The sequence below is a fragment of the Cololabis saira genome, chromosome 12, assembly GCF_033807715.1.
Source record: "Cololabis saira isolate AMF1-May2022 chromosome 12, fColSai1.1, whole genome shotgun sequence".
Taxonomy (NCBI): domain Eukaryota; kingdom Metazoa; phylum Chordata; class Actinopteri; order Beloniformes; family Belonidae; genus Cololabis; species Cololabis saira.
In genome coordinates this window covers 15,163,897-15,180,560 of record NC_084598.1, presented here as the reverse complement: position 1 = coordinate 15,180,560, position 16,664 = coordinate 15,163,897, and the positions used below count along the sequence as shown (strand labels likewise).

At 43.7% G+C, this 16,664-nt stretch overlaps 1 protein-coding gene across 5 annotated transcripts in view; it reads left to right on the top strand.

Annotated features, from left to right (window-relative positions):
• Window positions 1-5,963: 5,963 nt before the first annotated feature.
• The window catches only part of gripap1 (GRIP1 associated protein 1), a 38,931-nt gene continuing 28,230 nt past the window's right edge, over window positions 5,964-16,664 (top strand). For all 5 annotated transcript variants that reach the window (XM_061735676.1, XM_061735673.1, XM_061735674.1 and 2 more), the window contains exons 1-8: window positions 5,964-6,089; window positions 8,657-8,723; window positions 10,635-10,696; window positions 10,791-10,817; window positions 11,034-11,141; window positions 11,227-11,389; window positions 14,686-14,852; window positions 15,333-15,366. In XM_061735676.1, the coding sequence (XP_061591660.1) occupies window positions 6,042-6,089; window positions 8,657-8,723; window positions 10,635-10,696; window positions 10,791-10,817; window positions 11,034-11,141; window positions 11,227-11,389; window positions 14,686-14,852; window positions 15,333-15,366 (676 nt within the window). In that variant the 5' untranslated portion in view covers window positions 5,964-6,041. The remainder of the gene's footprint in view (window positions 6,090-8,656; window positions 8,724-10,634; window positions 10,697-10,790; window positions 10,818-11,033; window positions 11,142-11,226; window positions 11,390-14,685; window positions 14,853-15,332; window positions 15,367-16,664) is intronic.

Below are 16,664 nucleotides of genomic sequence, written 5' to 3'. Positions count from 1 at the left end.
TGTCAATGTGGTGCTCAGACAATAACCATGGTCGGTAGACCTCCAAAATCAAGGAGCTGGTCATAGACTTCAGGAGGACAGCCAAAACAGACACTCAATCCCTATTCATTGGGGGAAAACAGGTGGAGAGTGTAACATTTCTGGCTCTCTGGATGCACATACAGGATGACTTAACTTGGAAACTTAACAGCACAACCCCCATCAAGAAAGCACAACAGAGACTGTACTTTCTGGGAGTTCTCAGGAATAACAATTTGACTCAGGAACTTTTGGTATCATTCTAGCGTTGCTCCATAGAAAGCATGCTGACTTACTCTATGTGTGTGTGGTTTGCCAGTTGCACAGTGGCTGACCGGAAATCCCTCCAAAGGGTTGTTTACACAGCCCACTTGGTTATTCAATACCCACCCTGGAAGAACTGTACAGCTCTCGTTTTCTTAGTAGGGCTAAAACATTCTAAGGGATTCGTCCCACCCAGGTCACCAGCACTTTGAATTATTGACCTCGTGCAGTTGTTTCAGGTCTCTGAATGCTCGGAAATTTACTAATACTAATACAGATACTAGTACTAATACTAACTTTACTAATAGACTTAAAAACCGTTTTAATCCAAAGGCTTTAACAGTGCTTAACACCGAAAATACCTTTACCTATACATCTCCATCTGTGTTATAGTAATAACATGCAAGGTACATGCACACAACACCACCTTTTTCTTATAATTACCAAATGTGGTGCACTCTACTATTTCTGAATTTCAATGTCTGCGTATGTGCCTATCTTTCTATCCTAACTGTTTTTTGTTTTGTTTCCTTAAACTGCTACGGTGTGTGTGTGCGTGTGTGTGTGTGTGTGTGTGTGTGTGTGTGTGTGTGCCTGTGTGTGTGTGTGCCTGTGTGTGTAATCTTGTCGTTTTAAATGTGTCTTTTAGAGGTCTAGCTAGCCTATTCTTTTTTATGCTTTTAATGTTATATTATTTCTGCACTTTAAGGGATTGTACTGCCAATTTCGTTGTACTGGTACAATGACAATAAAGATAATTCAATTCAATTCAATTCAATTAAAAAAAAATGTTAGGGGATATTTGGTTTCAACGACTATCTGGTGTTAAGTGTCACAGAAGATTTTGAAGTTAGCAGGCTTCTAATGTTGTGCCACAAGGGAGGTGCTGGTTCAGTTATTAAAGAGTTATTAATAATTGTCTTACGATAATTATTAATGATTAATGAAGAAGATTACTTATCAAAATGAATTATCAAAATGAATCAATCAATAAGGCAGGCACCACCTGCCTTATTAGGAAAATATTAGGAAAATAATAACTGGACAGTTATTTATTTATTATAACTGTTATTCCCCACGTGCCAGCCTGTTGCCAGGGGGGCGTTACAGAATAACAGTGAAGGAAGGAGTCCGAGCACAGACCTTTGCAACCAGCAGCTGTGATAAATGTATATAAAGTAAACACAAACAACTTCTCTCATTCAAATGAATCAGAATTTATTTACACCAGTTTTAAAAGATGAAGATGAAGTGAAAGAACACTTGGGATAATTTCCGATGCCTAAACTACATATAAACAACAACTAAACAGTAACACAAACTTTAGATTATATACGGGCATACATGAAAAGAAAAATGGATGGCTGACGAAGTCACGTGGTGACTGAGTCTCACGTGATTCAAAATGGCAGACGAGATTTCATCTCATCCAGTGAAAAACAAACTCGGAGGCTTTATGGCCAATATAAGTGTGCGTGTGCGTGGGGGGTGTTAGTAGAAGAGGATGAGAGGAATAGAGAATAAAGTAAAACCCAAGACACTACAATAACTTCTCACTACCAGAAAACCAAGCTCTTCTGATGTTTCCCACACAGAGACCAATGTGAAACTAACTTCACATGTGCGCCCTGGTCATTCAACTGGGAAATGAGGAAGGGCTTTGTTTTCAGTTGTGGAAGAACATGTCATCAAGATCCAGCAAACGATAAAATTAACAAACACACTTAAACTAATAAACACAGTTGTGACGGGATCAGCGGTCCGGCTCACAACCTAAAACTAAACTAGTTAAATGTGTTAACTATGTTTCTCTTCCCAGACACAAAACTTCTTTGGTCTGGCCAGTCAGAATTCCTTGGTGAACCTGATAAACCCAGGGGATCCTGATAAAGAACAGCTCTCTCTCTCTCCCGCTCTCCTCATCTCAGTGTGGATGAGGGTGCAGCATGGGCACAGCAGCTGGGCCTCCTTCAGCTCCAGGTCGGTCCAAAGGCGTTCACGTCAAGGCATGCGAGGGTCCCTTGTTTGGCTCATCTGGGGCTCAGAATGTTTGCGGGTCACTCATTGCAGCTCTGCAGACTATGGTTGCCATTTCAAGGAAACCAGACGCTCCTTCAGGCATAATGGAGAAGGCCGGCCCAGTAGCTCTTCATGCTAAAATAGGAGCTGTGGCCTTCTTCAAGAGATCTTGGGAGCAAGAGAGGAGTAAAGAGAGCGAGAAAGGAGGGAGCCCCTCCTGCGTGTTGGGGTCTATGCCTAATGAGGGTGTTATTCCTTATCACCGAAGGGCCATAAATTCAAAGCCTGCTGGGGCTTTGAGTCATCATGGAGGTTCCTTTGTTTCGAACCATGTGGTCGGCTGTAAGAAATCAAGGCTGGCCTCAGAGTTAGGCCTCAGAACTAGGCCTCAGAATTGAAATCACGTCTTTCCATGTTCAACACAAGACTGTGGCCCAACACTAGCTGAAGCTAATATTTCATTCTTCAAAGCAAATCCACGGCAGAGCCAGTAGGGGGAGCCTAAAAGGAAGTAAAGAAAAGACACAAAGTGATAGAACAAGAGTCTGGACACAAGTCAATACTGGACCGACCTTCACTCGTTGGACTAGCTGGAACAAAGAGGGTTAACGTAACATGATGCAACGATATCTGTTTTGGTCGTAGGACAACTTTGATTAACTGTTTCAATCCACTTCACTCATGTTGAAACTCATCTATTTGTCTGTCTGTTCGCCCATCCATACATCCATCCATCTTTTGCAGATTCAGGGTCACAGGGATCTGCTGGCACCATTCCAGTTGTTCACCCTGGACAGGTTGCCAGTCCATCACAGGGCCACCTACAGACCAACAATCACACACATGCTTACTGTGGATTCATACCAAAAGCGTCACGGGCGTCATAGGCGTCTGGCTGTCATTCATTTTCTATGAAAGCGCGCATCGAGAGGCGTCGGAGGTGTCGGGATTAGTGCGATGGAGGCGTCCAGAGCGTCAATTTGAAGTTGAGAGAATCTTAACCTGCTTAAACTTAAAGAAAAGTCTATTCGCGCCATGGTCGAAACCGAACAGGAAGTCGGCCATTTTCAATTAATCGTGTAATTGTTGCGCAATTTATGCAATTTCTTCGGCCGTTAATGCGGCCCGAACCGTAACGTGCACCCAGGTGTGTTATACATTAAAATGTGCATCTGGATCCTGCGACGACGCACATTACTTTTCTCAGTCAAAAGCGTTACCGTGGCGATGATATAGAAGCCAAAAAGCGCCCCCCCCCCCCTTCATCTGATTGGTCCATATTTGATAGTTCCTACTTTCTGCCATAACTTTTGAATGGTTTGACATAAAGACTCGTGGGTGGTGTCATCGGACTCGGTTTTGAGACCTTGAACATAATTGGTGCAAATTAGCCCCGCCCCTTCTTCTGATTGGTCGATATGTGATAGTTCCTACTTTCTGCCATAACTTTTGAATGGTTTGACATAAATAGTCATGGGTGGTGTCATCAGACTTAGTTTTCAGTCTTTGACTTTTATTGGTGAAAATTGCACGAGGGCCCATTCATCACTGCTTGCAGCTTTAATTTCTCTTTGGACTTGCTTCTTCCCTACTCTCCTGACTGTTGCCACCTGTGTCTCTTCAGGTAAGATATTAACGGCTTCTAGATTCGTAAACACAGCTTGTGTTTATGAGTTTGTACTAGTATTCTATTACTAGCACTGCTAGTTATCAATATTCACCGCTTTCGCTTCACCTCTTGGATGCTTCGTTGGACAGGTGACACGGTATTTCCTGCATGAGTCGCCTCCGTCCAGGCCTGGACCTCACTGGTCCCTCTAACATATTTATCACAAGAGACAGAAACAAAATATGTTTTCTTTGCTCAAAGTTTAAAACCACCTTTCCTGTTACGTGTGAAAATGTTGCTTTCTCTCTCTCTCTCTCTCTGCTTTTAATGTGCACCTGGTCCCCAGGTAGACATGCAGGATGAAGATGCACCTTTCCACCTGCTTATATCGTGCTCCCTGGGGCTGTTGCTAAATAATGAGTAGTTTGAGTGTGTTTGAGACAGACCGGCATTTATGAACGTACGTACGAACAAACTCACTGTTACCATCAAATCCCGGTTTAGGTGTTGTAACTGGTGATGTTCCAACTGCTGAGGGTGTACAACTGAAGCATCCCCAGAGTGACACACAAAAACTGGGTTCCCAGACTGAGGATTGAAATCAGACACTCCCGTTGTACTCCACGGCCCTGGGCCCTCAGGACTCCGGAAACAAACGCCTCTGTCCGCTGTTTTAGTTCTCCCTTCACTTTTTGTGTGTGAGTGTCTCAGTTCAACCTGAAAACTTTGTTAATGATTCAACATGAGGTCAAAGAGCCTCCCTGCCTGAGAAGAGAAGCAGGAAGTGTAAAGTAACAGCTCAGGACTGTAACACCTTTACCTCCCTGAATGTCAATGTGCCAACATTAGCGCGTTTCTTCCTGAAGCACAAAACTACTGAACAAATTTAATTAACTCGTTTCCTGGTTCTTGTTTGGCGGGTTTTACTGAGATGTTGGAGATAGGATGTTTGTCTCAAACACACGCAGTCAAGGAAAAGATTACTTAATTAAAGGTATAACTTTGAAAACAAACAATATGTGGGAAACATCTACACACAATTGACCCTCTGTCAAGCCCCACACCTGTTGCTAGGTTGAACAGAACTGTCATCTCTCCCGTCTACTCCCATTGTAAAAACTGGGTTTTACATCACTTTATTTCTAATTAATGTCAGGGATAAAAACATTACTGTTTACTGAAGCGTACTCCTAAATTAAATACTTACCAGCTGTACTCTACTGCACTTTCGAACAACTTGTGCTTTTTATTATTTTACCTCTTTTCTTATCATTTTATTTCATTTTATTTGTTATTTACTGTTTAATTGTGTCTTGCCGCTTTTAATGTTGATGTAAAGCACTTTGAATAACCTTGTGTTGAATTGTGCTATACAAATAAACTTGCCTTGCCTAAATGTACACCAAGGTCGACTACACTAGCTTCCCATAACCTCAAGAATCCAATACAAGATTGCCCTCATCACCCACCTCTGCATCTACAGCAATGCCCCTCAATACATCAAAGACCTCCTGAAAAAGGAACTACTGTTATTTTGCACCGAGAGAGACTAAAAAGGTGATGAGACAAATAGAAAAAGCTAGGTAATACAAAACAAAAGTGGAAAACAAAACAAAAAAACAAAAAAACAAAAACAAGAAACAATAATCAGAAGGAACAGCGGGATGTGCAGTAGAGGCTTTGATTACGAGTAGCAGCATCCTGTAGGTGGCTTTTTAGGGCAGACTGGAAGGAGATGAGGGATTTGCTCTCTTTTATGGCTGTCGGTAAGGAATTCCACATGTTGGTAGAATAGGATGCAAACGAATTTGAACCTTTCTTGGAGTTTACCCTCCAAGAAAGGTGTGAGGCGAACGTGATAACCACTACACTACGGAAACTGACGTTTGATTTTATTCCTTTTTGTTTATTTTGTTTGCTGGTTTCTGGAGATGTTTTTTACTACTTCTGATGTTTTGCTCGTGTTGCACAGTGATAATGTTTGTCACATTATCGGTTGTGGAAACCCCGTCAGAGTGAGACATCTCTCCACCACCAGCTCTGTCTGCTCGGTGGTGGATCCAGCCCGGAGTGAGACATCCCTCCCTCCCCGTCAGCTGCTCGGCTGCTCCGCTAGCTCGGGCCGGGAACCATGGCCATGTCCCAGGCTCTGTCCGAGGAGGAGTTCCACCGCATGCAGGTGAGGGTGGTTCCTCCCCCGGGTCTGGTTCTGGCGGAGCCAGCAGGCAGGCAGGTGGAGCCCTCCCCCGCCGTCCTGCGGCCAGTCCCGGGGACTGTAGCCGGGGTTAGCCGCTGATGGGAGGGAGGGGGGGTGACGGGTACCGGTGGGGGGGTCTGCTGGTACCGTGGTGGTAACGCTCCGGCACCGTGGGGGGGAAGTGTCTGCGCCCCGTCCGGGTCTGAGAGGGGGAGACAGGGGGCTGTCAGCGGAGTTAGCTGTTAGCCTAGCCGCGGGTCACGGGGTCTGCCAGGCGGGTGTTGGTGAAGCCTGATTTATGCTTCCGCGTTAACCCTACGCCGTAGGCGCTGCGTTGGTGTAACGCGGAACCATAAATCATCCTTGACGCGCAGCGGCCACCTGCATGCAGACCTGTCAGTTCTGGATGTACAGATACGGGGAATGATCCCCCACTGACCCACCAGACCAACCCAGGTCAGGTATCTTACAATTTAAGACAGATTTACGAGAAATCTAAAATATCTACCTGTCAACCACTTACAAACTACAAATATGAGCTCACAATCTGATAAGTCGACCTTTGTTGACACTGATATGTTGTGGACATTGTATGTAATTCCTATAATAAAACCTAAATGAAAACAGCAAAAGGGGAATTAAAGCACATTTATTTTAAATAGTTTCAATTTATATACACATTGGTTGTCTTCAAGTGAAACATTTACATTTTCTTTTAATTTGTCATTTTCACTCATGTGGCTCTCTGGCATTCACTGACTGATGACACAGACGCCTTGTTTCTGTCCTGCTCATCTTTAGGAATGTAAATGTACTTTATTTATATAGCACCTTACATCGACCTACAGGTGAACTAAAGTGCTTTACATGATAAACATACAATCAAGACAAAAAGTGCTTGCAGAATAAAACAAGAATAAAACATATGGTATGTTTTATTCAAGATCAAAGTATAAAAAAGTGTCGCCACGCTACTGGGTATTAAAAGCCACCCTGAATAAATACGTTTAGATTTAAAAAGGGCCATGTCAGAGATCGCACGTAAGTCACAGGGGAGCTTATTCCAGAGCCTGGGGCCGGCAACTGAAAAGGCTCGGTCCCCCCAGTGCTTCTGCTTTGACCTGGGCACTTCCAACATTGGTTGGAGGATCTCAGAGCTCTGCCATGCTCACGCAACGTTAAAAGCTCTGATAAATAGGAAAGTAAATTTGGTTTCTTTCGGTTTTTTTTTTGTAGAGATATCAACACAAAGTCTTTTTTGGCAGAAATGTTTTCTCTCTGGTTACATTCATCCATCTCTCTGATTTGTTGTCCCGTTGTCACCTCTAACCTCACGAGAACTGCCACCCAGGCTGCAGCAGGGGGCAGTTCTCATGAGACTAATGACAATCCAGTTTACAGTTTAAAAATTATTATTATAATTTTAGTTATTAGTTATTATTATAAAACTGGAAATTTACGGAAAAATACTAATATGGGAGGACGGCGGGAAAGAGGGGTGAAATACGGTAGTTTCCCGGCCAAAACGGGAGACTTGACAGGTATGCTGCGTGCGTGTGCACTGGTACCAGGGGCTGCAGGGTTTAGGATGCACCAGATGTTCCTTGAACCTTGAGCAGGATGTCCTCTCAGCGTCCAGGCCCTCTCACTGACGTGTTCACCTGGACACCTGTCATGTGATCAGCAGGAGCTTCAGGTGAACTCGAGGGTTGCAGCGTTGAGAGGACAAGTCGAGCTAAAACAAACGACGACAGATGAAAAGCTCCATAAATAAATGTGCAGATGTTGCAGCTCGTTCATCGCTGTATTAAAGCAGCAGGAACCAAGCAGCTCCTTCAGACTTTGGTTTTCCACCATGGAGCTAGAAACCTGTGTCCAGAGGGCAGTAACTAATGATCAGAGTCTGCTGCCTGACATCCGCTACAGCTGTCTGGGGTTGTCATGGTTTTGTCCACGTGAGAAGTGAGGCAGTTTTCAGACCACTTTACTCAGGACTGTCCAGTTTAAACGTTAGTTTGGAGTTGATGATGGTTCCAAGCTGTTTATGTGATTCAACACAAAACACAGGATGCAAATATGTTTATTTCTGAAAGAACACATCTAGTGGAGCACGGTGCCATGACTGGGATGTTATATGTGTGTTGTGTGTGTGTCTGTACGTACATATAGATGTGTCATGCAAAGTTATGAATAGAAAAAAGAAATATTACATTTAAGTTGACGTACAACCTTGTATCACCGGCTATAGTATGAAAATCCAGCGATTGCTGTTCTGCCAATAGTGGAGTTGGTGTGTCCCGGCCCTTAGGCACATTTTAGAGGTTTGTTCAGTTCTTCTTATACAGCTTCTGGTTCTGAGCCCAGATAGACGGCGAGGGATGGATCAGGACCTGATTTCATCTGACCTGAAATCATTTTAAATGAATACGTAGAGTCCAGTGATCTGCTGGGTAACAACTAGGAGACTTTAAAGAGGCTGCTGCTGTTTTTAAGTTCGTCTGTGGCGTCTCCTGTAAATTAACTGTACTTTTGTGTGCGCGTGTGTGCAGGCTCAGCTGCTGGAGCTGCGGACTCAGAACTACCAGCTGTCTGATGAGCTCAGGAAGAACAACGCAGGTAAACTTTCTGCTCTTTTCTAACTCTGTTATTGAAATTCGATCTGATCGGTTTGTCCCGACTGGTGTAACTGAGAATCAATCACGCTCGTGTCAGGTGGAAGCGGAGCTAAGCTCCAAAGATATCGGAAGGTAATTCAATGTGTTTCAGCTGATGGACAAACATGGAGAAGCTCCTCCGTCAGCCGTGACTCGCTGTGGGTTTAGATCTCCATCAATGGTTGCCAGGGGCAACCAATGTTTGAGAAGCTCATGCACAGGTTTGGTTAGGTAGACTAAAGTAAAATCTGATGTTTCTGCTCTGTAAATTGTGTTGTTATTTTTAAGCTGTTCATGATGCTTTCTCTGAGTCTGTGGAAAGTAAAGTTAATGCTACAAAAATGAACGATTCTATTAAAAAAAGGAAAAACAATTCTGACACTTTTTGGAGAGCTGAGCAAAAAAAACTAAATTGGTCCAAAGCTCTCAGGGAGAAGCGTTCGGGCCATCTCTGTTCTGTGCTCTTGTCCTCCGTTTCCTGTCTTTCCTCTGTTCTGTGTCGTCTTCAGAGTCGTCTCTCGAGCTAAGACGAAGGACTGCACTTAATGTTTGATAGTTCCGTCAAAGACCTTCACTGACAGGAACTATCAAACACAATAAATACAAACTACAAATGGTTGAAGACGAGCACTTCTACGTAAAGAAATGTTGCTGTTTCATTAACGTTGTGCAAATTAAATGACGGATGAAATAATGATGATGAACTAAAACATTCAAACCTCTGGTTCTGAATTCATGCAAAGACGTTGTTCTTAATCATCCTGAAGGAAAAAAATAACCAATTATAATCAAGGATTTAAGTGACGTTACATACTTTGGCCAACTTGACAACTCAGTAGTTATCTTTCTGGAAGAACGCAGGAGAAACGTGCCCACGTTTTATGATTGTCTCCTCCTGCCATATCTGGTCGGGTTGCCATGACAACTGAGTCCCTGGCTTCTAGTGTACCAGGGACCGATGTCTGTAAATCCCAGTAACACTCGACTCATCCAGCGCAGATGTGCTGAGCTAAATACAGAGGTTGGGGTGTAACGTCAGAGGTCCTGCAGCTCCAGAGGTGGTTTCCTCCAGCATGAGTGATGCATTAGTTTCTAATTCATTTCAGATCTCATGAGTCAACTTATCATAGTAACCATCTGCTCTGGTGTAAATGCACGTCTGCCACTTGACTTTAATAACTTTAATGAATCATGCTGTTTATGATATTTTATTGTCAGAATTAATGTTATTATCCCACCAAGGTGTCATTGAATTTTTTTTTGGTTCACCCAGAACCACTTCAGATCAGAGTCTGATGTTGCAAAAGCTGTACATGGACACCTTTCACAATAAAAACCTTTTTTTAAAGTTTCAGAAGGAAGTTAAATTTCATCCAGTACAGGAAGTCCCTGATTTATTTTGTTTGCTATGTTGACCATATCCCCAAGTGCTCAACATGTGATGGAAGTTAATTTTATTCGTTTTTCCTCTAAATATTAGCAACACTAATATTAAATTTGGGAGGTTGTTCTGCATGCTGTTCAACCGTACTGAGTTCATCCAACTTCCTACGACACTGAAGTCTTTGTCCAAAATTCCCACTCGATTAAACGGACAGACTATTGACTTGCGTGTGAACACAAAGTGTTTATGTGCAGAGCTCTCGGTTGATAACAACAGAATAAAAGTAGATGCCTGCTTCCCTCTGCAATCAGAGACCTCACACTTGATCTGAGTAGATTCAGTCTGGATGGATTTCCCCCCCCCCCCCATAATGTACCAGGACTGTCCAGAGGAAACGCCGATTTAGTTTATCCCTGTTTCAGCTCCGTCTGTGCAGCAGTTTTTAAGATAAAAACCTGCATCTCTATTCTCAACTTGACTGTGTTTCAGAGCTAAACGCCCTCCGGCAGAAAAATGTGGTTCTGGAGAAAGACTTCATCAAAGCGCAGAAGGTGAGTATCTGTGTTCCCTGCTCTCATGAGAAGCTCATTGTCCTCCTCTGGTCTGTTGCAGCTGCTGAATGATTTTCTTTTTGTTTCTCTTTAGGCTTTGAATAAAAGCAAAAAAGCTCAGGTGAGTTTCTTCTTCTGGATCGTACGGTTCGCTGTTCATTTTGCTCAGTTTTTCTGCTGATCGTTGATTTAGTTTTTTTCTTTCATGCACCTTCATAAATTGTGAGACACATTAAACAGCAGACGGGAAGATGTGTGTTTAACAGTTGGAGTAGACGATGTATACGGGCGCATGTGTGTGTTGACGCCGGTGGTTGTCGGTGTTGTTTTGCTGCAGGAAGTGGATGCCTTGCTCAGCGAGAATGAGATGCTTCAGGGGAAGCTCCACAGTCAGGAGGAGGACTTCAGGCTGCAGAACAGCACGTTGATGACTGAGCTGTCCAAGGTACGCCTGAGCACTTCCAATCGGTGAACAAGCCCCGGCCTGCAGAAGGAAACCTCACGTGACTCTGACCTCGTGGTTTTTCCAGCTGTGTACACAGATCGAGCAGCTGGAACAGGAGAACCGGGGTTTCAAGGAAGGAGGAGGAGCCTCTGCATCCAGCCCACCACCTAACTCCGCCCCTGGCCCCGTAGATGGAGAACTGCTCCGCCTCCAGGCAGAAAACTCCACCCTGCAGAAGAAAATGAAAGGTGAGCTGGTTAACAGCAGGTGGTGGGCGGTTTCACAGAGAACGTGTAGGCATTAGAAACACAGGGAAGTGTGAGAGTTTTGTTGGGAGGTTTCCAGTTTAAACCAGAACAACGTCACAAACAGCAGTGTTCAGGTGAGACATCCTCCACCAAAACTACCGCTGCCTGTCAGTTTGGTTTCAGTTCGTTCTGTAAAGATCTGGCCCTCCGGCCTTCCATGATAGTAGGGAGGGAGACAGACAGAGAGAGAGAGAGTTTTAAATATAATGAAATCAAAACCTTTTTATTTTTTTTGTTTGAATGCTGAGATGTCTCGGCCTTAAAAGCAGGACCTCAGACTTTATTAAGAGTTAGAAAAAGCAGATGTGTTTTTATTACAAGAAACTTGGTGTCAAGGAGACGTCTCCACTGGTTGTCCCTCAGGCTGCATAGAGATAATGTCCCCGTCCACCAAACTGAAGGGACGAACACAAGGAAAGGCATTGAGGAGGACTGCTGATCTGGTATAAGGCAAACCTCGTACAAGACATTGATTTAATCACAGAAGACGTTATCACGGCCCAATGCTCTACTTCTAAACCTAACTGGGAGGAGTGTAAGGGGGAGATCTATGACGTCATTAAAGCCACGTTCACACATATGAAATGTGCTGTTAAAATGAACAACATGGAAACAGACAGCAGGGCTGCAGTCTCAGTCCCTGCTCTCACTCTGACACACAGATTAAATGCCTACTTTTGCAGATTATCTCATATCGCTGTCTCCATCAAAGGAAACACTGCAACAGCAACTGGATCACCTTCAGACCTGGGCCCTGACATTTAATCTGGACAAAACCCACGTTATGATGTTCTAGAAATGACTCGGGGGTCAGGGAAACCAGACCAGGTTTTCCTGGAAGACACACACACACAACTACACATACTTAGGATAACACACGCAGACCTGGCTGCCCAGAGAGGACAGGTTCTGATAGCTCTGTACAGACAGACGAGTGGAGACAGATCACAACCATCAGAACCATAACCATCATCACAACATCCATCACAACCAACACAACAACCATCAGAACAGCAATCATTACAACCATCACCACACCCATCACAACCGCCATCACAACCATAACAATCATCACAACATCCAACACAACAACCATAATCGCCATCACAACACAATTGTTTCTTCATACAGAGAGAGAGAGAGCAACATGCAGTAAAGCAGGGGTTCTTAACCTTTCTGACCTTGGGGCCCAATTTTTTCAGTACAGAGTGGCCCGGGGCCCATTAAATATAAACACTGTATAGCAGGGGTATTCAACTTTAAGAGGTCCATTTAGAGAAAATTTACTCAAGCGAAGGTCCAGAACATCATAATATATATATATATATATATATATATATATATACATATATGTGTGTGTGTGTGTGTGTGTGTATATATTCAAGTAGCCTCATAGTTGTATCAACATCTGCATCTGACTGTTATATTAAAAAAAGTACATATTTGCCAATTAACATGTTTAACTTGAATTAAACATATTTTTTTCTCTTAAAAATAAAGTAGATTTTATTTTATTTTTCAAATGCTATCTTATTTTATTTCTTTACCAGCAGTTTGAATTTCCCCTTTTCTTTGTTAATTGTCTCAACACATTTTTATACTAAATTAATATAAACACATCTTAACAATTTAAGGTTCAGGTTCAGGTTCTCATATGCATGTGGAGGTGCTCATTGATGAGCCTGAAACGATATTTAGTTTTAATTATGTTCACTGTGGAGAAAGCTGCTTCACAGCTGTATCTGGACCCAGACATGGGCAGGATGTTTTAAGATGGTCAGTTTATTTTTCTGTGACTTCAGTTCAGACTTGAGTGGATATGTTTGATGAAAAACTTTGTGTTTTGTTTCAGTGGCGTTTCACTTTCGCACTTTGAACGCCACGGTCTCTGAACGTATGAGACACTGGTTTTGTCCCAGTGGGAAGACTGAACAGGATGAATTTGTCCATTCCGGGTTGCATATTTAAAAATACAGCGAGGACAAAACTTAGTTTGATTTTACTTTAAGTTATTTACATTAATAAGTTGTCAGGACTCAGTGTGTCGGGTTCATCCGAGCCTGATCAGCTGCACAGCCCGCACCGCAGCTCTCTGGTCGCGCTGCAGCAGTTACTTTCTGATGCTTTTTCGAAAGCCCGAACAGTCCAGTCCAGCAGACACGACAGCCCACGCATCTACATCTACCATCTTTCAGCAGTAACGACGGAGCCCACCGCCCGAGCGGCAGCCTCAGCCGACCTCCCCGGCCGCGGGGACGCGCCGGGATAAATGAGCACGCCGCGCTCGCTCGCTCTGGGCGCAGACCCAATTAATCGATCCCTAATCCTGGCGGATCTAAACCTACTCTGTGCAAAATGAAGGATTTTCTCTGTAAAGACACACCATTTCTCTTACTATTACACGTACAGCTAGCTGAGTGTCTTCTTCTCCTCATTTGGTTGGGAGTTGCTATGCAGTCCCGCGGCCCTCGCGGCCCACACGTACAAAACTGAATTTTTTTTGGCGGCCCACTAGATGGCGCTCGCGGCCCAAGTGTGGGCCGCGGCCCTATGGTTAAGAATCACTGCAGTAAAGGATCCAGTCCAGGTTGAGATCCAACCTGGACTGAATGCACGAGGACTTTAGCCTTCGTTCACGAGACGCTCATTTAACCACGATCGCTCCAAGACTGCGTTTCCAGTTTTGATCTTCTCCTAAATGTAACTGTTTATTTGTTTTGTCCCTCCTCACTCTCTCCTGTAGTCCCAGTGAACGTAGCTGATAGCTTTTTGTCAACAAACATCAACAACCACATTTTTAGACTTAGTCTTAACAGAAGAGTAAACATTAATAAGAGCCCGTCTGAACTGAGTCTGCCCCGATCCACCAAACTCTTGTCGTCATCTGTGAAAATAAGTTTGAAGTAGTTTGATGGGAGCAGAAAAAGATGCTCTCAGACTTGAGGAGTTACCTCACCTGAAACCCGTGGTGGACGGGTGGCAACCATACATGACCCCAACATGCAAATCAGAGCAGTTTCTAAATAAATGTATGCATTTGAAACCTCGGACTGTTGTCACCACAGCTTCGGCTTCATCTTCGTCTGCAAAGTGGTTGCAGTTAATAAATTGTACACACAGAGGAAGCAGCACCTCAGACAACGTCACCTCTGCTCAGTTCCTGTGAGAGCAGGTGACAGGTGTGACCGCGTACTTTAACACAGTTCCATCCTGATTCTGAGCTGGTTTTCCTGCAGCCCTCCAAGAGCACCTCGACAAGGAGCTGCAGAGGCAGGCGGTCGCCCACAACAACCAGAGCGCTACCACGGAGACCGACGCGCCCGCAGGCACCAACGGAGTCTCTTCCGTCACCGGAGGCGGTGAGGAATCAGCAGCTGAGGGAACCAGTGAGCGAGTGGAACAGGTGAGACTCACCTGCATCTTCAGTGTCATCCAGCTGCAGACGTCTAAACGAAACTCACTCAGCTCGGTTGGAAATACTGGTCCCCTTGTCTTCTCATACCGTTCTACTGCTGCCATATTTCTTTCAGAGCAGGGCTTTTATTGTGAAAGGTTAGGAAGGAGAACATGCGTAGCAGCATCACGATCCAAAGGGATTTAGAATAAATAAACGGCATCAAAGAAGAACAGCAGTGTCACTGATCGATGATTGATGCAGGACAGAGAAACGTTCACAGCAGCATGATTATTTCAATGAAACAAACTGATAAAAGTGGCAAAAATATATTTAAAAAAACATCATCTAACTTTGTTTAACCAGATCGGTCTGATTGAGGTTAAATGACAGGATTAGAACATGAAGAGCGTGTGAGCGTGTTAACAGTGATGGTTTGAGCTGCGACTGAAAACAAACAGAATAAAATGTTGTTTTTGTTTGTTCCAGACTCAGCTCCAGCACTCAGACAAACAGCTACACGGTGAGTTTACATTGTTTATCTTCAGATCGCTGAACGACAGGAGCGCCAGAAATACAAACAAATCTGTCAAAGACCAGGAAAATAAACTGCAGACATTAAGAGGAATCAAACCCGAGATTATATTCTGATTTAAACTCAGTCATTTTTTTTCTCAGTTTTAAGTTTTAATTTGTATTTATTTCATTATTATGTGTTTTTATCCCGTGATTATCCCTGATTATTCCTGCTCGTAGTGCAATCACCTTCAATGGGCGGCGCCTTACCTAAAAAAAAGCAGCTTTATTACGATACAGTAGAATAAGGTGTTAAATGGACGTATCTGAACCTCAAAAACCTCAACCAGATCCATGGAATCACACAAACTTGGATGACAGGAAATCTTCCCCTCTTCTGATTGGGTGATACCTGAGGGGACGTGGATTTGTGAACAGTCCATTGGCTGTGAAGATCCGCTAGAGGTGCCAATCATTCAGATCCATCCAGCCGTTCCTGAGATACGACCTTGTACAAGATTACATTTTTTGGCGTTTATTCTAAGCGGTATGTGTGGAGTAAAACAGGCACTGCTCATCACCTGCCCAATACAATCCCAAACATGGTGGTGGCAGCATCATGCTATGGGGTAGTTTTTCAGCTGCAGGGACGGGACGACTGGTTGCAATTGAAGGAAAGATGAATGCGGCCCAGTACAGAGATATCCTGGCAGAAAACCTCTCCCACAGTGGTCAGGACCTCAGTATTGGCCGAAGGTTTACCTTCCAACAAGACAATGACCCTAAGCACACGGCTAAAATAAGAAAGGAGTGGCACTTTCTTGACCATTCTTGACTGGTCCAGCCAGAGCCCTGACCTAAACCCAATTGAGCATCTATATATACATATATACAGACGGACAGATTCCTTGAATTGTTAATTTTCCTGTCATTTAATGGATGATTTGTTCATGTTGGGCTCCTGTCATTCAGATGATTAACTCCTGTTTTCTCTGGTAAAAGTCATTTTTTCTGAAATATGCTGTTTTTTCTGTACTTGAGTTTTGCTTCTTAGTGTTTTATATATATATATATATGTGTGTGTATATAAGTTTTATATATGTATATATAATTGGATTTGTCGTTGTTCGGTCTCACCTGCTTCCTGCTTCATTAACACATCAGTCGGATGTAGTGATGCAGGTTAGCTGTCAGCGGCTCTACTTTGAGGACCTGAAGCATCAGCCTGCTGCTCTTCAGCGTTTTTCTGAGTGTCAGTGAAGCCGACTCTGTTTATATAGGATGGAGACTTTCCAAAACCACTTC